This window comes from Colletotrichum truncatum (assembly GCF_014235925.2).
Source record: "Colletotrichum truncatum strain CMES1059 chromosome Unknown Contig_0002, whole genome shotgun sequence".
NCBI classification, from domain to species: Eukaryota; Fungi; Ascomycota; class Sordariomycetes; order Glomerellales; family Glomerellaceae; genus Colletotrichum; species Colletotrichum truncatum.
In genome coordinates, this window is record NW_027222399.1 from 2,913,073 (window position 1) to 2,935,404 (window position 22,332).

At 52.5% G+C, this 22,332-nt stretch overlaps 7 protein-coding genes across 7 annotated transcripts; 3 read left to right on the top strand and 4 right to left on the bottom strand.

Annotated features, from left to right (window-relative positions):
• Positions 1-297: 297 nt before the first annotated feature.
• On the top strand, positions 298-2,884 carry CTRU02_203712 (uncharacterized protein; the record flags this gene model as incomplete). Its single annotated transcript, XM_036722289.1, has 3 exons — positions 298-1,201; positions 1,249-2,118; positions 2,169-2,884. 3 exons carry the CDS (start codon positions 298-300, stop codon positions 2,882-2,884), a joined length of 2,490 nt encoding a protein of 829 aa, XP_036585895.1.
• Positions 2,885-3,113: 229 nt separating this feature from the next.
• On the bottom strand, positions 3,114-3,680 carry CTRU02_203713 (DUF726 domain protein; the record flags this gene model as incomplete). The annotated part of the gene is made up of 1 exon (XM_036722290.1): positions 3,114-3,680. The coding sequence occupies one exon, from the start codon at positions 3,678-3,680 to the stop codon at positions 3,114-3,116; it is 567 nt and encodes a 188-aa protein (XP_036585896.1).
• A 643-nt stretch (positions 3,681-4,323) lies between these two features.
• On the top strand, positions 4,324-5,497 carry CTRU02_203714 (alpha-soluble NSF attachment protein; the record flags this gene model as incomplete). The annotated part of the gene is made up of 4 exons (XM_036722291.1): positions 4,324-4,356; positions 4,468-4,591; positions 4,675-4,981; positions 5,083-5,497. The coding sequence occupies 4 exons, from the start codon at positions 4,324-4,326 to the stop codon at positions 5,495-5,497; spliced, it is 879 nt and encodes a 292-aa protein (XP_036585897.1).
• Positions 5,498-6,378: 881 nt separating this feature from the next.
• Positions 6,379-9,931, bottom strand: CTRU02_203715 (DENN domain-containing protein; the record flags this gene model as incomplete). Its single annotated transcript, XM_070204254.1, has 2 exons — positions 6,379-6,815; positions 6,868-9,931. The coding sequence occupies 2 exons, from the start codon at positions 9,929-9,931 to the stop codon at positions 6,379-6,381; spliced, it is 3,501 nt and encodes a 1,166-aa protein (XP_070062017.1).
• Positions 9,932-11,643: 1,712 nt separating this feature from the next.
• On the top strand, positions 11,644-11,939 carry CTRU02_203716 (uncharacterized protein; the record flags this gene model as incomplete). The annotated part of the gene is made up of 2 exons (XM_036722293.1): positions 11,644-11,682; positions 11,742-11,939. 2 exons carry the CDS (start codon positions 11,644-11,646, stop codon positions 11,937-11,939), a joined length of 237 nt encoding a protein of 78 aa, XP_036585899.1.
• A 4,097-nt stretch (positions 11,940-16,036) lies between these two features.
• Positions 16,037-17,077, bottom strand: CTRU02_203717 (DUF974 domain-containing protein; the record flags this gene model as incomplete). Its single annotated transcript, XM_036722294.1, has 2 exons — positions 16,037-16,943; positions 17,007-17,077. 2 exons carry the CDS (start codon positions 17,075-17,077, stop codon positions 16,037-16,039), a joined length of 978 nt encoding a protein of 325 aa, XP_036585900.1.
• Positions 17,078-19,514: 2,437 nt separating this feature from the next.
• CTRU02_203718 (KH domain-containing protein) lies at positions 19,515-21,527 on the bottom strand (the record flags this gene model as incomplete). Its single annotated transcript, XM_036722295.1, has 8 exons — positions 19,515-19,538; positions 19,596-20,205; positions 20,257-20,465; positions 20,511-20,675; positions 20,729-20,781; positions 20,836-20,857; positions 21,034-21,269; positions 21,326-21,527. The coding sequence occupies 8 exons, from the start codon at positions 21,525-21,527 to the stop codon at positions 19,515-19,517; spliced, it is 1,521 nt and encodes a 506-aa protein (XP_036585901.1).
• Between the last annotated feature and the right edge of the window lie 805 nt (positions 21,528-22,332).

Consider the following 22,332-nt stretch of genomic DNA (forward strand, 5'->3'; position numbering starts at 1 on the left):
TGACGTCAGGGGCCGCCGCTATTAGTCGCAGCCTCCCGAGCTGCGACTACAAACAGAGCTCATATCCCTTTCACTTTTTCTTTCCGTGTTCTGTGTTTGTTGCCCCTTTGTGATAGGCACAGACTGAAACGAAGAGCATCAGCCAGAGAAAATTCATTCACTGCAGTCTTATAATTCCCAATAATAGTCAGCTGTATTGTACGCCGTTGTAATTGCTTCACCTTGTGGCTCACCTGTAACGTCCCTGCTTCCTTCTTGCCCTTTTTTGCGTTGGGGACCTTTCCAGAATTACCTGTAATGGAAACTGCGCGCCCTCCGTCGCCTTCCCCGGCAGCACCTGCCGCGGGGGAGGCACCCGTTGCGCAGGAGGCAGCGGCGGACCTGCCATCGTACAACGGCCCCCGAATTACAAACACTGACGCTCCTCCTACTACTTCACAACCACCTGAGCTTGACCAAAACAATAAAACTTACCACCGCTTCTCGGACGACTACGACGAGGACCATCACAGCTACACCTACTCTAAAGAGGGGAACCAGGACGCATCCTCGATTTGTTCCTTTGAAGAAGAAGAGGACGGCAACTGGGAAAGAGACCCTAAGGAGGACGACACCATGGGCGGCTCACGACGTCCTCACAACCAACGCCGCCGCACCCAGACCGATCTGACTGGCGTCTTTTCCATTGAGGAGAAGAATGAGACCATTAAGCTAGTCTCCGACATCCTGGACAACATGAAGAATCGGATCAGTAACATCTTCCACTCCCCTCCAATCACCCCAGCATCGACTGAGAACCCCCAACACTCGTGGCTTTCGCTCTCACTTCTGAAGGGCAAGAGCCTTAAGAACCAGGACAATAAATCCAGCTCATCATCTGCGGGCCAAGAGAACGCTGGCAACACATACTACAAGGCCCACGAGATTGTCGAGAAGGAAGAAAAAGAGGCTATGACGCCCCAGCTACAAGAGCTCAAGAAAGAGTGTCTTGTTGTCTTCAGCAAGTGGCAAAGCAATGTCTTGCTGCGTGCAAAGGACATCTCAGTCAAGGACCCTGCCTCTTCAGAGACCACTGCTGGCCGTGGTGGTCGAGGTGGAAGGGGATCACACGGCAGTCGTGGTGATCGTGGCGCACCCCAGGGAGGTCGCGGCACGCCACGCGGACGTGGTAGAGGTGGCCAGCTTAGCGTCAATACTGGAAGTGAGTCTTGCACCTAGATATGGAAAAAAGCCCAGGTTGCTCTTTAGGATCGTCCCTAACCAATGTAGGCTCACCAGCTAGCCGTCAGGCTGAGGCTGACCCCTGGCTCATACGGCGATATCCTCCGACTTCTACAACACTGTCTTCTCTTCCAGTTGAACGACGCAAGCTCATCCTTCACACAGTCCTTCTTCTATTGCTGTCATTGGAACAGTATACTGCATTCTCCCGCGTTTTCATGCTCCACCTGACCTCATCCCTTCACCTAACACTCCGCATCTTTCAGGAGGATGAGGTTCGAGTTGCGCGAGGCCTTGGCAAGACCGTTCAAGAGGTCACCGCCGACGAAGTCATGGAGGACAAGGCGGCAGAGAACAAGACTTCTAGACGGTGGAAGGTCGGCCTCGCCGGAGCTGCAGGTGCTGCTATCATCGGTGTGACTGGAGGACTTGCTGCTCCCTTGGTTGCTGCTGGTATTGGCACCGTTATGGGTGGTGTTGGACTGGGCACTACTGCAGCCGCTGGCCTGCTTGGAACCCTTGCCCAGAGTGGCGTTGTTGTTGGCAGCTTGTTCGGTATTTATGGTGCCCGTCAGACATCCAAGATGATGGACCAGTATGCCAGAGATGTTGCTGACTTCGCTTTTCTACCTTTGCACGGCGACATGAAGGCTGAGTATCGCGACGCTAAGGAGATCCCACCCAAGGATCGACGCCTTCGTGTGGTCCTCGCCCTCAGTGGCTGGCTAACTCAGAAGGAAGATGTGATAAACCCCTGGCGCTGCATTGGCCACCAAGGCGAAGTGTACGCCGTCAGATGGGAGGTTGCCAATCTCATGAACATGGGAAATTCGCTCGAGACTGTCATCAAGAGCACCGCCTGGGGTGTTGCCAAGAAGGAAATAATCACGCGGACTAGTAAGTTTAATCGTTTCAAAGTCCAAAGTCACAGGTATTAACCCTTGCAGTCTTTGCCAGCCTCATGTCAGCCATGTGGCCCATCGGCCTACTCAAGGTCAGTAAGGTCATCGACAACCCCTGGAGCGTCGGCATGGTCCGAGCAGAGAAGGTTGGTATGATTTTGGCGGAAGCTATCAGCAGGAAGGTTCAAGGTGACCGCCCAGTCAGCCTCATCGGCTACAGTCTGGCTGCTCGAGCGATCTACACCTGTTTGATGGTGCTTGCAGAGCGTCGACAGTTTGGCCTCATCGACTCGGTCGTCATGATCGGCACTCCAGCTCCATCTGAGAGTCGTGTGTGGCTCGCGCTGAAGAGCGTCGTTGCAGGCAGACTTGTTAATGTGTACTCGGAGAACGATTACATCCTTGGTTTCTTGTACCGGACTTCCAACTTGCAATTCGGTGTCGCAGGTTTGCAACCAATCCAGGGCGCCGATGGTGTCGAGAACTACGACGTGAGCAACATGGTTAGCGGCCACTTGAGATACCAATACATGATCGGTACCATTCTCAAGAACATCGGCTGGGAGGACCTTGACTACGCGCAGATCTCTAGAGATGAAGAGACTCTTCATCTCATGGACGAGAAATACGGCCGAGACAAAAGCCAGAAGCCGACCTATATTGACCCGGACAAGGAAGTCGCGCAGATTCAGGAGGAAGTCAAGCACAAAAATGATACTAAACTCGAATCGCGAATGGGCGAGATGAAGATCCAGAACTAGGCTATAGAGAACATCTCAGCTAGGACGATCGGTGAAAACATGGTTAGACACATGACATGGCTATTAGGGGCAAACGGCGTGGGTAACGGAAGAATTCTTTTGACAAAGTTTGCTATGGTACAGGTACAGACAGAATCAGTATACACATTTTGTGACGAAACGGGTAACGAGAAATGGAAACACACTTGTCTAGCAATGGTTCTCACCGGGTATATTATATCTGTGGGTATCATGACTCCTCCTTCCTGCTCTGAACAACGAAGTACTTTCCAGCAGCTCTGGACGCTGTCTCCAATGGGTTCCAGTCTTCAACACCCTTGGTGTCGACCTTGTCTCCATGTTGTCTCTTAGGCCGCCTCTTGTGGCCAAAATGAACCTCCTTTGCCAGAGCTTCTTGTAATTGTTGTAATCCGACCATTGCTTCCGTTGCGCCCTCGGTAGTCTCATCACGTAACGAGCGGAGTGGTTCAACGCTTGATGTATCAACGCTTTGGACGTCGCGCACGAAGTGCAGCTGTGAGTGCAAAGTGCGGAGCATAGCAGCCTCTTCTGCTTCAGTTTCAGGGAGCGGGAGGGCAGAGAGACGGAGAAGGTGGTGTAGTTTCGAGCGAGTAATTGGTTGTTCTGTCGATGGATTCGGGCTATCTGACTGTGGTAGAAGGGAGGCTACGGACCATGTCGGCTTTGTGAGGGTTTCTTGGATCGACTTTGAGGCTGAAGAGAGTTGGGTGGCGGATGAGGAGAATGCGCGCTGTTGGCGGAAGAATGCGCAGCACCGTATGCAGAGGGGGCGCATGATGGTGGTCTGAGCGGAGAAATGACCCAGTTGATCTGGTGTAATCAATTCCGGTGTCCTAGAGGCCGAGGGTTGGATAAACGCAGTTGTAGGTTAAGGGATGGCGTCAACTGGCATCCGGGTGAAGTCAAAGTAGCTCGAGGCTCTGGAAGATTAATTTGGAGTTCGTGATCGACCCTGGTTCATAGCACAAGGAACAGATGCTTGTATAGACCAAACGTGCTTCCCAGCGAATCAGGGTACCAGGACCCGCTACGCTTTCCGCTCTGCAACGCCAGGCGACCCCCACGATAGAACAGCACACACCTCACTCAGCCAGCCCAGGATACGCAAGCCACTGAGTAGCGGCTCTCTAAGCCACAGTACACCCCGCGTCATAGCTCACTGAGTGGGCGAGACCTGACCGCAGAGAGAAAGAGTGACCGATTCGTCGTCGCCTGCTGCTACACTTGACGCTGTGCCAGCGCACGCAACACCACGAAACTCCAGTACACCATCTACATCGCGACCTGTCATTTTTGACACGCACGCACACCCTTTTTTGACATCGAGCGAAGCAACATCAGAGATCCGATTCCTCCGAACTTTAAGCACCCACCGAACCGAACCGTACGATAGTATACATTGTTAATCTTCCGAAACCATGGCTCAGGATCCTCGCGCTCTGTTGCAGAAGGTGAGTGATGATGACATGCGTCCACAAAGCATGGTTTTCTATGCTTGAGAGACGGAGAATGGAATCCAGACTCTTGGTCGGCTGAGATACTGACATTCACCGGTGACATAGGCAGACAAGACGCTCCAGAGCGCCAGCGGCGGCTTCAGCTTCTTCGGCGGCCGGGAGGACAAGTACCTGAATGCCGCAGACCTGTACATCCAAGCCGCGAATGCCTTCAAGATGCAAAAGCTCAGTAAGTCGAAACCTGTTCTCTCTATAACACTCCTCTGAAAGCGGTGTTTTTAAGAGACGGCACTAACATGGACGACCCGACAGACCGCGAAGCAGGCCAGGCCTTTGAGAAGGCAGCGCAGGTGCAGACCAACAACCTGAAGGAGCCCGACGATGCGGCGAACACCATGGTTGACGCCTTCAAAGCCTACCGCAAAGATGACCCCGAAGCGGCTGTCCGCTGCCTCGACGTTGCCGTCAACCAGTACTGCGCCAAGGGTAACTTCCGCCGCGCCGCCGGACACAAGGAGGCGTTGGGTGAGCTGTTCGAGACGGAGCTTGGCGATTCCAAGAGAGCCCTTGAGGCCTACGAGGCTGCGGCAGGGTGGTATGAGGGCGATAATGCGGCGGCGTACGTTAATCCAAATCTCTTCCCCCCTTTTTTTTTCTTTTTTCGGCGGTCATTCACTGCCTTGAAGAATAGACAGTTCATGCTGACAACGACACACATAGCCTCGCAAACAAGCTGTGGCTCAAGGTAGCAGACGTTGCGTCCCTTGAGGGCGACTACTACAAGGCAATTGAAAACTACGAGAAAGTTGCAGCGGCCTCTATCAACAACAACCTGATGAAGTACAGCGTCAAGGACTACTTTCTCAAGGCCGGCATATGCCACCTCGCGACTGGCGACACTGTTGCCGCGCGCCGCGCCGTCGAGAAGTACGCCGACATGGACCCCGGCTTCGCCCAGCAGCGCGAGTCCATGCTCCTCAACGACCTGCTCGCGGCTGTCGAGTCCGGCAACCAGGAGGAGTTCACCGACAAACTGTTCCAGTACGACCAGGTCAGCAAGCTCGACAAGTGGAAGACGACGCTGCTTGTCCGCGTCAAGAACACCATCGAGGAGCCCGAGAGCGAGTTTGCTTAAAGTAGTGATTGTAGTAACGGCAGTGGCTGATGATGATGCGTACTCTCGTTTTTGTTCTTGGGTTAAGAAAGCGTGGGATACGGGACTACCAAAGGGTCCCGCGGTGGTCGACTGATTTCAGTAGGGATATCACAAGTTTGAGCGGAGGAGAATATAACAGGCTCCGAATACGCATGTTCGGAGCGTAGGCATAAGTAGTGCGTATGTATGATGCATTGCGCATGAGAGATCATCGGTCTGTTCAGGTATGAAAAAAAAGAATAACATACACTACAGTAGGACACTAGGGAGAATCGGCAGAGTCATTTCCGTTTCGAATAGAATCCACATCCAACCCATCACTGCGTATCAATCTCATCTCCCCAGGACAGGATGCGTGTTTACGCTTGTCCAGTCACATGATATAGGCTGAGCCATCAAGTTTCTTAGTGTGGGAACATTAGACCTCGCGGGTCTTGTTGTATTCATCGTTTATTCTTCTGACTCTAATTGCGGAAGGAGTCCATCCATGTCGGTATGCACAATGCCCATGATATAGACTCTGCAATAAAAAAAAAAGAACCCCATCCGCTCACCGATGCTCTCTACCTATCTGCTCGTTGCATTTCGCATTTCCTGCTCGATAGCAATGCAATTATCCGGAAATGACTTCAAATCCAAATTCCTGCTTACAACTGGAAATAAAGACTCGGTAAAAAAGACGACTGCTGCTGAGACCCCCTGGCCTCTTTTATCCCCAGACTCCCCTCCCATGCCGTTGTGTATTTTGTACAGTTCTGCCTCCAGTCATTATTAAACATACAGTTTTCCTATCGTACAGTTCCAGAAGCAGAAGGTAAATTGGTCGTCGAATCGTGGCCGGCAACCGTTGTCGCTAATCTTTACTTTGGCGGGCTGCCCACCATGCTAGGTACTTGTTTGCGCATGAGGCCACGGGTCCGTTGTTCGGGTCGAGGGACACCTTGGATTGCTCGGGGCTCTCTCATTAGCGCAGGGTCTAACTTGGTGGGAATCCGGGTGACGACGGTTCGGTACTCGCCAGGGAACTTGGCGTTAGGCACAGGCACCGAAGCATTCCGCCACATATGGTCGGAGGTATCGCCCAGGTAACTGGGGATCTTGAGCTTCGACGGCGCAGCAAAGCCTGACGCATTGCTCGATGCACCATGCGACATGCGAATAGTGGATAGACGAGACAGTCCCGATGTCAATCCAGGTCGACCTCGGGCCTTCTTAGCCATAATAATCTCGTCGAAAAGACGGATGGACGCGTGGGTCGCTGAGCGGGTTTCACGCTCGTGAATGAACTCGTTGAACGCTACAGCAATAGTCAGTATTGGCATATGAGATGCAGATTCTGGTGGAAGTACCTTGGGTGTCTCGCATCATGGTGGCGTACTCCTGTTGATCGTACGGAAGGCTCTTTACGAAGCCATCCATGTCAAAGGCGTACAGCTGGCCATTGTTTTTCTGCTCCCTAGTGGGCCGCCCAAGGTGTTTTCTGTAAGTGTACAGCAAGCTGGCAAGACAACGCACAAAAGCAGCCCGCACTCGGTCGGGGTGGAAGGCTTCGCTGCACACAATCGAGACGTGTCCTAAGCATCGGTTGTGAGCATGGCCGCCACAATGAGAGCATTTGTAGATGCCATCGCCTTCGGACTTTTCGTCGCAAACAGAACACGTCGAGGAGGTGTCGTTGGCAACCCAGTTGAAGCAGTGGCCTTCAACCCAGACGGTTGTATCCGTATTCTTGACAGGCTGAATCAACATGTTGGGCATGATGGTGGACGCCGCGATCGTAGACTGCGCATAAGTCGAGGGGGCATACCCACCGTACGAAGACTGCGAGTCAACTGAGATGGCGGAGACGGACATGCTCGCATTGTGTCCGTTGAGGAATGGCAGGCTTGGCCGGTGCAGGGGAGGATGCTTGTCCATGCCGAAGGACGAGCTTCGGCGGGACTTCTCGTCGAAATGGCCAGACTTCTTCTCCCGGAGAGTCTGGGCGAAGCCAGAGTCGCTTCGAGATACTGGCGTGGTTGGCATCGGCGGGAAGTTCATGGAGACCGGGGAAACAGAAGACTGAGGACTGGTCTTTCCTGATTTGCTGGTCCCCGGCCGGTCTGACCGCCCATGGTCTACCTTCGAATGCAAGAAGGCATTGAAGATGGGAGGGCGGACAGCGGCGGCGGGATCAGGCTCTCCAAAAGACGAAGAGTTCTGGGTAACCCATTTACCCAGAGAGCTGGAGCTGATGTTGGAGTTAAAAAGGGTGTCGTTTTCAACCGAGAAGGCGTCATACGGGTACGACTCCATCGCGTACGGCGGCGGGCCGGTGGTTACGCCATACCGAATGTGGTGGGGGGCAGCCACATGGAGCAGCGAAAGGAGCTTGCGTCGGTGCTGTCGTGGCAGTCGGACAGGCTGTGCGGTTGCGTCTATCGTGTCCATGTCCAAGTCGACCAAAACGTAGTCATCATCAGGCAGTTCGATCTTCTCGTAACGTCGCTCAATACCAACAATGTAGGGGCACGGAGCCTCTAGGGCAGAGATCAGACGCGCTGGAAGCACCGGAATGAAGATACTCGCCCACTTAAGGGGGTACAACAAGTTGGCCAGCGCATGACATGCCAGATGAAGCATACCGGTATGTGAAGAGATGAAGATGATGCGAGACTCGGACATGGCGTATTCGAAGAGGGCGACGATGTTTTCCATAGAGAGGCACCGGAAAAGGGCATAAATGTCAATGGTTCTTGCCCCAGGGATCTCGTTGATAGCTTCTTGCCGACAGTACAATCGCAGCTCTCGCACGCCGAGTTCAACTTGGGTCTTGGAGCCCAGAGGACTGAATGCCTCCGTGCAGAGGTTGACAACATAGCGCTCCAGGGGTTGCCAACGGCCAACCTTGGGCGAGCTGGGTGGCACTCGCAGGATAGCTCCGTCGGTCATGGGAACCACGACCGCTCTCAGCCATTCCTTCCAGAAAGACATTCTCGTAACATCTCTACCCAAGATGCCGTAGGCTCTAGGCGCCCACAAGCCACTCTCGCCAGCAGTCAGGCCGTCAATCTTAGATGCGGCGCCGTGCCGAACCGGCCTCAACATTTCTGTCATGAGACTGATCTTCTCCTCCACAGCGCTGATCTGATCATCCAGATTGTCACGCGCCAATGATCCCGAGGGGACGGTTGGCAACTTCGCGAGCAGCTGAGAGAGATGGGCACGCTCAGCAGCTAGTCGCACGCCAAGGCTAGCTGCCAGCTCCCGCTCCTCGTTAGACATGTGGCTTTGTCGCCATTGTTCGCAGCGCTGCTCTACCTCATCTGCAACCTCGGAGGTTATGGCAGTCCAAATAATGATGGTAATGCCATAAATCTTGGAGTTGTCGTCCGATGTCATGGTGAAACCATGCCAGGTCGAGCGGGGCCTGTCATCGGAAGAAACAATCTGAATGTCATTGGGAAAAGCAAACATGGGAACGTAATCCGGAAACTTTCCACGGCGGCTGACCTCGTCGGTTGCGTCCTTGGCAGGGTACCTGTCCAGCAACACGGGCTCAAATCGCCTTCTGAGGGGATGCATGTCCGGGTCTGTGTTCAAAGGCTCCGGGGGAGGGATGACGGAGTTATAGTTGCTCAAGCGTTTAGACGTCCTAATTGAAGCTGGATCCAAAGTGTTAGTATGCCGGTAAGGACTTGGGGATATCGTAGCAGAGGAGGATGGACCTTGGCGGGGGATCGTACCGGCTCCTGGAGTGCTTGCTCTTGGAGTGGTGGGTTGCTTGCGCATGCTGTTCATGTCCCTAAAACTCATCTTTCGGCGGATGCTTCCCTTGATGCTCCTCTCGATGCTGCGGAGGGGGCTCCTCCGACCGCTCATATCACCGTCATCGGCTTTGATGCGCTCGGCTCTCGGATTAACCATTGGTTTCGCCTGTGTTTTGGCACCGGCAGTGAAGGACAAGTCCTCGAGGAAGTTTTCCCGTTCGGCGGCGAATTTGAGCAGGGCCTTATCAAAGTCAAAACCCTCCATGAACGGCATGTCTCCGCCGAGGCCATTGAGGCCGTTCAAACCATTTAAACCATTGAAGCCGGTACCAGGGGGGCTGCTGGTGCCATTTATCTGGCTGGCGTGAGAAGGACGGATTGTAGCGCTGCTTCGGTTGCTCTTCGTGCTCCCCTCAACTTCTTCCAGGGTGTGAATGGAGAAGCGACCGTTGGCCGTACGGCCTCCCGAATTTTGTCTCGAATGGCGAGCAACGCGCTTGCTCGGAGTCGCGTTCAGTTCGCCGTCGCTGTCCTCGTGTTCGCTGTCCTCGGCGATGGTAGACTCCAGGTTGGATGGGGGCTGCGGGGTAGGGTCATTGTAGGAAATGGACTCTACACCGGCGATCCAGAAGTAGTCGGCGAGCGGCGTCGAGGAGCTGTCCATGACATGTCACTTGCTGGTGACCAGCCGAGAGGCGATTGGGCGATATGCTTGGCCGACGAGTATATTTTTTCCCTCGTCTTGTTGCTTCGCACGGGGCTGGCCCGGGCTTTTAATCGCGAGAGGGTCTCGGGGTCCTTTGGGTCGTTGACTGGTCAGTCAAGGACTGGGGTGGTAGTTGGGTAGTGCTGCGGTGGGCGGGCAGGACAGGGCAGGGGTGCCAGGATACGGGAGGTTTCTAAGAAAAAAGTCTCAGGCGATGGCTGTAGGGAATCGGCTCGTTTAGTATGGACTCCTGCCAGGTCCCCATCCACGACTGGAGAAGGGAGGGGAGACAGAAGGCGGTGAACGCACGAACCAGGGAAAAAGCGCGACAGGTTTTCGACCAGCGACAGTGACAGAGAGGCTAGGCCAGCAGCGGAGCAAAAGGGGCAGACGTAGGCAGGGAAGCCGGAAGTAATGGATCGAATCGGATCGGGGCAGAGGGGTGTTAAGTGGTCGTCAAGGCCCTTGAGATGGCGTAGACTGGGTGAAGTTGATGAGCAAGAGGGCCGTCCGAGCGGTCGAAGGTCGCGAGAGCGAATTAACAACAAGAACAGGAAGCCGCCAAAGGAATGGAAAGACTGGAGAAGAGTGTGATTTTGGTTGTTGGTGAGAAAGTGAGGAGTGACGAGAGGCGTCAGCCAGGTCGAAAGGAAACCAGGTTTGATCAGATCAAGTTTAGGTTGGCCAGGTTCGGTTGGTTGGTCAAAGATAACAACAGCAGCGAACGAGAGAAGGGCGAGGCTGTTTTCTGGCTTATGCCAAAACTTTTTTTTTCCTTTTGTTTTTCGTCCCCCTTGGGGTTGACAGAAGAGCAGATGCAGAGCCTCCAAAAAAAAGAAAAGAAAGGTTTAGGAAAAAGTTGAGATTGGAGATGGACGCGGACCAACAAGTCTACAAGACAAGCGAAAAGGCAAAAGAGAGGGAAACAAATCAGTCAGGGAGCAAAAACCATGCGAGGTCTGGTTTTCTATTTCTTCAAGCCGCGTCGTTTTCTCATAGGGTCAGGTACAAGCAACGAGGCAGTCCAACGGACGATGGGCAACGAACAAAACATGGGATGCTTTGGGACAAAATGGGAAGCTAATATGGTGATCGGGCCCAACGCGAGAGTGAAAAAGGGCAAGCACCAGGCGCCTTCGTTCGTGGTTGCCGCTATGGGCGGAGAAGGAGGTGGCGTGTGCTTTGGAGAGGGGTGGTGGTGTGGGATGAGCGGAGTCGACACGGGGAGGGGAAGGAGTCAACAGGACGGGCTAGGGGGGTTTGGAAGTTGCAGTGCAGTGTATGCAGTGCAGACAACGAGTGCACTGAGGACATCGCCTGACTGGATGATCGCTGGTCAACGTCCAAGAGTGGGATGCAACTCGACTGGGGCAAGGGGTACTTGGGGCTACAGGATAGGGAAGGTGCTGCAGGCAACACAACAAACTCTGGGCCGAATGAGACGTTGATTTGAGCTTCTCCTAGAGCCTGGACGGGCGTTTTTACTGCTGTGAACCAGAACACGACGCCTTACACAACGCCTGTCCCTGACCTCATTCATGCTATATTTCCAGTAGGGCTGGCTAGCACCACGATCTCAATGGTTTGCTTGGTTTTTTCCCCTCGTTTTTGTTTTTATTTACTTCTCTGAAACAGACACTTGGGCTCTGCCCAAACAGTGCTGCTGCGAAATGCCTCCCGAGAGCCACAGGCTATACGATTCCGATAGGGTAAATGCACCAGAATCTATTTAGACGAGACTGACAGATAACTGACATGTCTCATCCAGTTTATGTTTTACTTTCTTTTCAAGAATGCGACCCCGAAGAAGGAGGAAGAAGCAAGGGCAGATGCAGTTAGGCTCCATCGCAGGGTGTCTCTCGATTCCCGTTACTATGTCTCGCTGGGTGTAAGCATGATATTCGTCTTTCTATGCCGGGCTTCCATCATGGACGTTCCGTGTCATGGAATGCTCCGTACCGCATAAGTTCTTCCCAAGGTAGTTCTCTTCGCATTGTCTCCCCCACTCTTATTGGGCATCTGGAGCCATTCATTCTCACAGCTTCTTGAGGAGCACCTGGATACCCCGAACGTATTGCTCTACATTTGCTCCCTAATGCTCCTGAAATAGAGATAGTTCCGTCCTCCTCCAATGCCCCTTGTGGTCCCTGAACTAGCGTTCCAGGGAAGGGCCTAGCAAGCTCGCACTACCCTAGCTGCCTAGATAGGCGTCGACAATCGGCCCCTGGGCGTTCCCCCCTGGACCACTAACACTGTCGCAGGCATTTGCCTGTCGATCAATTGGCAACCGCTGTGCCCAACTCCACAGTACCACTGCAAGTCCACTATCGCCCACTGTTGCTGCCACTCTGCCCGCCAGACCATTTTCGTGGAATTAGTCCACCCTCGGATTTCCACATGAATGCCCTCACTGCGGCGTAAAGTGTCCCCCTAGGGCAGTGGGCTCCTTCTCATCCACATGCTCTCCTCTTTCTCCTCCTACGACCGTGCCCCTCTCACACACTCTCTCTCCTCGAGGACCTTCTTTTTCACCTCCCGTACGGGGACGAAGTGCTATTACGGAATAGACAAGGTAGTGTAAATCGCTCTTTCCCCTCACTCGCTTTTTCTTACTGCCGCCCGATGCCCGCCCTAGTATGAGGTATCACATCTGCCCTAGGCCAACGTACTACCCCTTCCTGCTACTTCGTAGTATGCCTGAGATGCTGGGATAACCACATCTTCTCCTCATTGGGCAGGGCTTGTCAAGTCCTTCTGCACGTATGATGGGTATCCTCCCCAATTAAGAATCGTTGCTCCCATGAGGAACGAATCCCAGCTTGCATTCTGCTCAAAGCACACCTACGCCTGCCATTTCTTACACACCACAACCGGCAAAAAAGTAAGAATTTTCATAAGTACAAGCACACGCACACACACAGACACAAAAGAGCCTCCAACCAGCCAAACCCTTTGCGACTTGTTGGGGACAACACGAGACAATACTGACAGAATGGCAACCGTCATGGCTCAATCACTGTCAGGAACTGGATGCAGAACCCGAATAGCCGCAACCCGGCGCTTGGCCCAACCCACTCTCCCGCCCATCAGGAAAGAATCTTTGAGATCCAAATTCCCTCGGAAAAAACCACTAGAAGGACCCCTTGAACAATAATCAAGTCTGGTGGAGCGTCCCCCCACACACACACACATTGTCTCCAAGATTGTGATGTCGACAGTCATTCTCAACATCCATTTTACCGTTCCTCGCTTGCTGTTCAATAACGATCTCCCCTGTTATAAGGACCTGCCTTCCATCTTGAAACCCTAATCTTCTGTTTCTCTGAACTGGGCAAACACAACAAGCCACTTAATTGCGACCTGTTCGTCCGACATTACGGGCACAACGCCTGTTAGAGTACTTAGCCAGCCCAGTACCAAGTCGACCAGCCAACCATGCATATGCTTCAGGGGTTGTCGGGCTTTTGCTTCACACCCTCCCCAGCGGTGGGTAAAGTGCATTGCCCTTCTACGGCTCCTACATGACCTATGAGGATGGCTGCAGAAGATGAAGCGCTTTACCATAACCCAACGAATACGAATCGACTAGTCAGTCAGACAGGTAGGCACGCAAGCAGCAACGACAAGCAAGCGACAAATGGAGGCGGTCTGCATCCCACCGCTCGCTTCCTTGTCCACATGCCTGCCTGATGCACTTTGCCTCGAGACAACATCTATCAAACTCATCCTCCCTGTCGTACCTGCTTGTACCTGCTTGTCGACTGACATGGCTCGCATGGCAATGCCAGGGTCTGCCTTAGCATGCATTCGTACGTTTCATGAGGGCTAGAGAAGCGGGTGAAGAGCCATTCACAACGAGGTGTGCTCTAGCAGGTTACAGTTGGCAATCCTGTATCCAGCAGTCATGCTAGACGACCAGGTATCTGTGAATAGTCGTTGAAGAATTCATTTCCCTGTCGCTTCTTGAGACGACTGCCAGAATCGGCCGCAACTCAAAAAAAGCCTCGAAAAAAGATCTCACCAGGTGAACAGAGAAAATACCAAGCTAGTCTTAACGTGGCTGATATCACGGCCCATGGCCGATCGTGGGCCCGCGATGTCGAACATGGCGGGCCAGGGATCGGCGCACAGCTTCAAGTGTCTGTGGGTGGTTTTGGTGGTCGGTGCTCACTGGCTACTTGGGCCAAGAAATCCGTCACAAGAACTGGGCCGCTCGTCATCAGCACCAAAAGCAACGCCGGCAGATGCCCACGATATCACTCAGCATACTCGAAATGCCTGGGAACCCCCATGCAAACTTTTGGGCCATTTCTTCTCGCGTGAGCCGACTGCCCGACCCCAGAACCTAGGACGATCCGTGAAGGTCTAAAGGGTTCATTCACCCAGACCCGCATCACGGCTGGCGCGCATTTTCGGGGAGATTGTTGGGTAGCAAGGTAGGAACACTGCCGCCTTATGACATGACGGGTAGGTTAGCCACCACAGACTTCCATTCTGCAGACAGCCAAATGCCCTGAAGAGGAAGTTTCTGTTTCAGATCTGTTCTCAACCCATGTTATACCACCTTACGGGATGCAGCATAGTCAGTCCTTGATGGTCTGTCTAGTCTACATTTCGCCCCTGACAAAAACCAGTGGCAACTAACTCATCTTTGCGCCAAAATTGGCTTATCCAGACGTTTACCACATGAAAGGCTGCTGTAATAGGCAATGAGCCTGATTGTTCAACCCTCGACCGAGCAAGCCATCTAACATCCCTTTCATCTCATTACTAGGTAATGACTGGTTGTCGACTACAAACACCATTTTACTCTCTGCGCCTCGGAGAAAGCTCACGCCAGTTCTGTGTTATGCTCACCAAAGGTAGCCTGAAACATCGCCGCCAACTTTGTAGCTGAGAATCTGGCACGGTGACCGTTGGCAGGCACTAAGATCGTTCCTATTATCGCTAAGATCGCTTACGTGAGGCATATTCTAGATGGAGAAACCAACCCCGATAACTCGTTTGCTCATTGCTTTTTTCCCCCTGCAAGAGGCCCAAAGGACTGTCCTCTGCCTCCCATCTAATCCTACCGCAATTAATCCTCTACATCGGCCCGGCGTGGCAGGGTCTGTTAAATTTCCATGTCGATCCTCTGATGCAGGCGACTGCAGACCACTGAGCCAGGTTGCCCTTCCGGACGGACAATAATATCTCCGCGTGACAGTCTATGTAGCATTTCCTCTGTAGGGCTTGTTGATTTCAAGCCTCCCAGATACTTTCCTCCATCGCAACGAGAACCAGTGGCGACGGCGCTGTGACGGCCACTACCGTTGTGACCCCCTTTTTCTCGGCCGTAGAAGGGCCGAAAGTTGGAGACGACCCGGAAACCCAGCGGAAAGGGGGCTAATAAACGGTCGTCAATGGTCTCAGGGCGCCCATTAAAGTTTAGGATCTCAGATGAACTGCTGCTAGATCTGGAGCTGTCACTTCAGCCACAGTTCCCACTTGGGCAGATTTCCAGGGAAACCATGGGGGGGGTGGCCTTTCCCAGCATTGTATCTTAGTACGGCTATAGTGGCGCGTCTGAGCGTGGAGGGTTTGAACTCTACCTACTCCTTGGAGATGTGTTCAGTTACAGAGATTTCGAAGATGCTATTCACCAACACCTCGGACCGTCTCGAATATACTATCTAGCAATACCCGGACCGTAACTCATGTGAAAACGCAAAAGCATATGGGCGACGCTAATGCGCCTGACCCTTAAGGGTCCTCTTCTCTCTGGCTCCTTCCCGTCGCAAACGATCAGCCTCGACGTCGAGCTGCGCATAGCAAAGAGGCGCTCGTTATGGACGCCGATGGCTGAGCAGACACCAGCCGCGCGGCTGACTATCTCTGCCAATGGCCTGATTATGCCACGCTCGAGCGCGGTTCCAAATACGTCTTCCTGGCGCAGAATTCTCCAACCCCACGGCCCAGTCTATCCGCCTCCTCCTTCTCCAGCATACACTTGTAGAGCACCGCTAGGTGGCCCCCTGAAAGACGCCTCAACTGTCGGCGTAAAAGTTCTCCCCCATACTTTTATCATGCTATGTGTCGTGTGCCCAACTTGCCTGTCGAGAGGAAACCCCTATTTCCCATCTCTCCTCTCCAGCCGATCCCCAACACCCCGAACATGATCCTCCCATCGTTGTCCGGCTCGGCATGGACCCCCTCCGCCTCCTCGACCACGAAACACACCTGCTCCACCTCTCCCGGGTGCAACACCGGTCTTGCGCCGCCGGCGCCTCCCTCCTCCCAGTTGCAATCTTTGTATCCCAGTCCATCTTCGAGGTCAAGCAGGACCTTCTCCAGTTGTATCACATCCTCTGAGCAGTTCTCCAGCTGCGCTTCGAGCACCCACCTCCGGGAGGCGTTTTTAGATGACGGTGCCAGCGGGCCGATCTTGGTGCGCACAATAAGCGAGGACTTGCATATGAATTGATACAGCTTGCGGAACGTGCGTGTCTTGCCTGAGGTCTCAGTGGCTTCGTAGTAACTCACTGTCACGGCCAGGACGTGGTTTCCCTCCTCTTTCAAGTCAAAATTCACAATACGCTGTAACGTCTCGCCTGGATCGAGATCTGTCCCACTGGCGTTGTCACTGGCGGCGGCGCCGGCTGGTGTGAGCTCTAGTTTCTGCACCGCACCCGCGCCGGGGGTCTTCATTTCCGCTTCGATACGCACATCGCGAATGCTCTTGCGGTTGGTGCCTGGAGGCGGCTCGATTGTATCGTGATTGGCGCAAAGCGTGCAGCTGAACACCTCGCCAACGTACGCCGACCCGAAGCTCAGTGGCAGGTTGAGTATCGGGGAGAGGAGGAAGGGGGAGGGGTTCGTCGAGGCTGTGGTGTCGTAGGCTAGGGATGCTGGAGTCGGTTCCGTGGGCACATGAGAGGGCGTTAGCGGTGGACGGATCGGATGCTGAACTACTAGTGACGGGCGGGAGAGCCTGGACGGCGCGCATTAGAGATAGCTGCGATATGTAGCATGACATGAAGCGGATGATGTGCACCTAAGGACTTTCAAAGAGACGGAGTGGGGCTCTCTCAGAGGGTCGTGTGACGGATATCTTTGGTGGCTCATTATGAGTTCTCCCGTCCTGGTGCGGCTGGGTGGTACGTAGGAAGTTGAATTGGTGGTTTGTGATGTCGTTGGACGGCAGAAGGACGAACGATGCGACGAGTAGGAGGGTTCATTGTAGGACAGAAATGACGACGGAGCTGTGGTGGGCCAGAACGTTATCGATAAGGCGCGTGCTTCTTCGGCGGAGCTTCCCCACGTTCGGTGTGGTCGCTGAGTACCTGGGAGACGACGCAATGTGATAGGGGACGTCAATTCTCCGAAATGGTTCAGCGACTGCGCTTCAGGCGTTGTCTTGCCTACATGATTATTGAATATTCATTTAAATCACTTTCGACTCATGGCAATAACACGAAAGTTAGTCTAATGTTTGATCAGTTGGAACCGTATGAGATGCTTGTTACAGCTTTGATGGCCTCGGCTGCGAAACGCAAAGTTTTGAGATCCATTCTCCATGGCTGGCCCTGCGGTGGTATGAAGAACCTTCCAAAGTGCCATGTAGCTACGTGAATCACGCCGTTCGCGAGCCTACGCTTCCGAACTAATGGCCGTTTTCCTGGTATGAATTTTCTCTGACCTCGGTTCTGACCCGCGTTGAGGATAGACATGTAGGCGGCTCATTCTTTGCCAAATCGATACTTTTATTTATTGTCTATGTTCGATATTGGCAAGGTTACAAAAGAATACTACATTGTGAAACATTTATGGGCTCTCTAAGAGCATGGTTGTTAGCCTTTCCGGAAAGCAAAACTGTGATAATGAGCCAAGAGCAGCCTTGCGCTATCTCTCCTGACTGTCTTGCAATGGGAGCCTGGTAGATGGAATATCCCGGCTTCCAGTTTGATTAAATATTGTCCTCCATCAGGGCCTACTTGGTTGGTCATGTGAATCAGGTTTAGAAGTACTCCGTAAAACGTGGGACAATATATGCCTATTATGTCGATCCTGGTGTTGATCTAAAGACGAACAGTCTCATCTAGATTACCTGGAAGACAAACCTTCCCAGTAAAGAAACTTACACGACCCTCCAATTTGAACTATTTTCTCGTAAAACTTATTCTACTCGATCTTCGAAGAAGATGAGGTGAAATGTTTTGTGCTGGTATCCCTTGCACTGTATATCTTCACTGTCCCTGATGGACTCTCGTATAGGATGAACATGCTGAAGGGTCCACGTGCTTATAGATAGGCATGCGGATAAGCTGTCTTTTTCCCATTATCAGTTTTCACATCCCAGTATCCTACATGAATGTGCTGAATTTGACCTGGGTAAAAGTACCCAGGACTGGCTTACCATAAAAGGAGTCAAGCAGCACGGGCTAACCACGGCAAAGTATTTGCCAGTGATGAAGCATCACAAAAGAGAAACTAGACTGTTTTTTTTTTTTCGTTTTACTGTATGAATTTGAACAAGATTCAAAGCTTAGGAATAATCTCTAACAAAGATTATATGAAGCATAAAACGTAACCTAATCCGCAACGTACATAAAAAACAAATTAACTGCATGCCCATCTGTAACCGCTTAGAGAAGGTTGGAATCGGTGGAAACGAAAAGCGGAAGGTGTCTACAAGGACTAAAGCCTGTTTTGGCGGTTAATCATTTCCATTAAGCATCCTTATAACGGATACTCCATAGGAAATTTGACTCACGGCTTGACCAATGCGAATTTTATCTTGCAATATTCCTCGAGCTTGGTCTGTGACTTGTATTTTCAAGCCACATATGCGGTTCTCTTCCCCCGGCCAGTTCTGTAGCCTACATAGCATTGGTCATGAGAATTTTCATTGTAAGCGAGGAAGCATTGACAGCATGTACGTTGATTGATTGATTTGTGAGTGTCTTGCAGTTCTCGTTAATGATCTCTTACATGTGATAAGGAAACCCAACATGCCCGTGTTCCTCTGCTTCCCCTGCCAGCAAACCCTCAGTCTAACTCGGAGAGGACTCGTGTCACTTTTGTTGTTCTTATTGTTTACTTTCACTTTAGACAACAAATGTCAAGCTTATCTTGGGCCGAGCACAAGAACAAAAGAGAAGACGGCCAAAAAAGTGGTCAATGAATTAGTCGAACATGGAGACGTGAACCGAGACCTGCAGACATTAGGAAATCGCTGTTTTGGTATAATTCGTCGCAGGAAGTCCATGCCTTTCAAAACCGAGGAGCAAAGTTATTTGGCAAACCTTTGCACGTCAAGGTTGAGAAAGCACTAAAACAGTGGGGAAAAGCAACAGGATGTTTTTCTTCACAACATGCATGAGATGCATGAATTTTCCGGTTCGATTAATATATCTGTATGATCATTTACAAGTTCTCCTGGTACATAAGATAATCAGTGTAAAACGCAACTACTGCGTTGTTCTAGTGGCGAGAGCTGTTTGGTGGTCTCCCCTGAGCTCAACTTCAACCTTGACGTCAACTACTAGGTTTGATCCCTTCTCTAAAGGCCGGGAGGGGGTGGAACCTATCATCTGCGTTAGTGATTGGACTTTTCAGCTTTGATGTCAAAGACGCGACTTACTGCACCGTATCCTCCAGTCCCCGGAGGAGAGCCAGAGGGAGGCGGAGGCGGGGGAGCAGAGCTTGGCGGAGGTGGCGGCGGGGCGGCCTCACTCGGGGGTGGCGGCGGAGGGGATGCCGACGCTCCGGGAGGTGCAGGCGAACCTTGCTGCTGTTGCTGCTGTGCAGCTGCATAGTACTGCTGATACATCTGAACGTATGCAGCGTAACCACCGTAAGCGGCATAGGGGTCCTGTCCACCATAATATTGCGCGTACTGTGCGGCGTAGTCAGCTCCAGGAGCAGGGCTGTTAGAGCTGCCGGGGGGAGCCGGGCTGGCCGACTGCCCAGAGTTGTGACCGCCATGGCTACCGTGGCCTCCGTGACCTCCGTGACCACCGTGGCTTCCGTGACCAGAGTTGTACCCACCGCCACCATATCCCTGGTAGCCGCCGTGTCCACCATGCCCTCCATGGCCGCCGTCATGGCTACGCGAGCGGTCGCCATAACCACCGCCGCCGCCGTAGCTGCGGGGAGGTCTGCTTTTGAACTCCTCGTACTGCTCCTTGACATTGGCGATCAAATCTTCACAGAGCTCTTTGGCCTTCTCAACCATTTTCGGATCAGGACCACTGCCAGCGGATTAGTAACATCCCAGGTTACTGAGTGCCGAATTGACTCACGCCACGTGAAGGTACATGTCTTCGTCGCTCTCACGATTAGTGGCAGCTTCCAAATATCCAGAGCCGCGGCCTTTGATCTGGACACGGCACTGGGTCTCCTGTTGAATATGCTTGACGTAGGCACCACCGTGGCCGACCACCTGAGCACGGAGGTTAAACCCGGGGACGGATTCCAAACCAATGGGGATTTTCTCCTCAGGCCATTTACGCTGAGCATGTTAGCTTGAAGGCTTATACCCAGGGATGATACGCACTCTGCCATATTCGTCTCTCTCAACCTGCTCCTGGTCACGGCGACGGAAACGGCGCTCATCAACCAGAGCAGGGAGCTCCTGTTTCATCAACTCTTCGATCTTGGCCACGGCTTGCTCGAGACCCGTCTTCGATGTACTGGTAACGTGCAGATACAAGGGCGGATTCTGGAAAGTTTGTCAGACTACGTAGTCTTTGATATTATCAATCATAGACTTACCGCGGACGTCGCCATGCTCTTATCGGGATAGTAACTTCCTCGGGTAGTAACATCTTTCAAAGTCAACCTCTGCTCCTAAGGACGTAAAATTGGGAGGTGTTGCGTACCAGCACCAGTATCTTCTTTAATCTAAATCAAGCAAATGGAGTCAGCAGGTGCCAAAGAGGGGCGATCTGTGTGAGCTATCGTGCCAAGTAAGCAGGATGATCTCGACACAAATCAATGGATGTGAGAAGAAGCGGAATGCGCCCGGGATGAGGCCTGGGAAGGAAGTATGATCAGTGGCTTTGCAAAGGAATATTTACCATTTTCTGAGTCGATCCTTTAGTCAGTAGGTATCTGTTGCGGAGATCGTTGACTTCAATGTCTTTGATATAGTCGCCATCGGCAATGTACATCTCGCCATTGATCGTGTTGGCCGGATCGGGTGACTGAGCGTCCGAGTTGGCAGGTGGAGTCGCTGTTTTGATCGGAGGAACATCGACATGTTGAATGCCCTTCTTCGCTTGGAGTTGTGCGTTGATTCGCGCAGCGGCAGCAGCTGGTATTCCGTTAGCTCCTTCTCCGAGGTTTCTGGTTAGTGGCGGGTATCCCTACCAGCCGCAGCAGCAGCGTCTACGGGTGACTTCTTGGGCTCCGTCGCATGATCATTGGCGACGGGGCTGCGCTCTCTACCAGATTCAGAGCGTCTTGCGGGTGGGGATCGGGAGCGACGGTCGAATCTCGAAGCCTTGCGCGGCTCAGGCTCGGTCTGGTCGAATCGCGAGCGCTTGGCGGAGCGTCGCTCGGTGTCGTCCATTACGAAATGAAAATGCAGTGGTATCGTTTCTAGGGTTCAAAATGCAGGGGCTCGTCCACGGCGCGCGTCTAATCAATTCGAAGAGTGCTGGGCGATTTGTTTATGGACAAGGAAAGTTTGGAAATTTTACGAGGTTTGAAGCTCTTCGGAGGTGGAGCCTTGTAAGGTGGACAGGCCGAAATAAAGTGGCTTGGTCTGTGCGCTAGTCAGTCGCAACTTCGATCACGGACACTTGCGCCTCAGTTTATAGGTGGACTGGAGTGTTACGGTACCAGCCACATCCTGAGACAAGGGGAAAAAAATCCATGCCACTTGGGACACTCTCTGGTGACGCAATTGCTTCCTCAGAACATGGTGAGAGACGTTTTCAAGATGGAAGGCATGTCTGCTTGTCGTTCGTTTATACTTCCAACTGACTATGATTACCTAAATGCAACATCTTCGGCCTCTTTCTGCCGTATAAGACAACAATGGCCGATAATAAGCGATGGTCACTGACATGTATCGGATTCAGGATTCTGTTCCAGTTGACTGGCCGCCTTTGTGCTGATGATCCTGCTGCGGCTTTAAGCATTTTGAAGGCTACTGTAGAGTCTGTCTAAGTTATTGCGCCGACTTCGGTCGTGTTAGCAATAACAACTAAGTGGGACAAGCACTTAAGAAGACGTTGGCAGTTTGTCACAAGTGAACTTGAGCCTACCAACAACGTCGAGGAACTCCACTCACTGTCACATAATTGTCTTCGAGTCAATCCAAGATATCATCTACTTTTATAAACATAAAGAGGTGTTGTTGTTCGAATCAT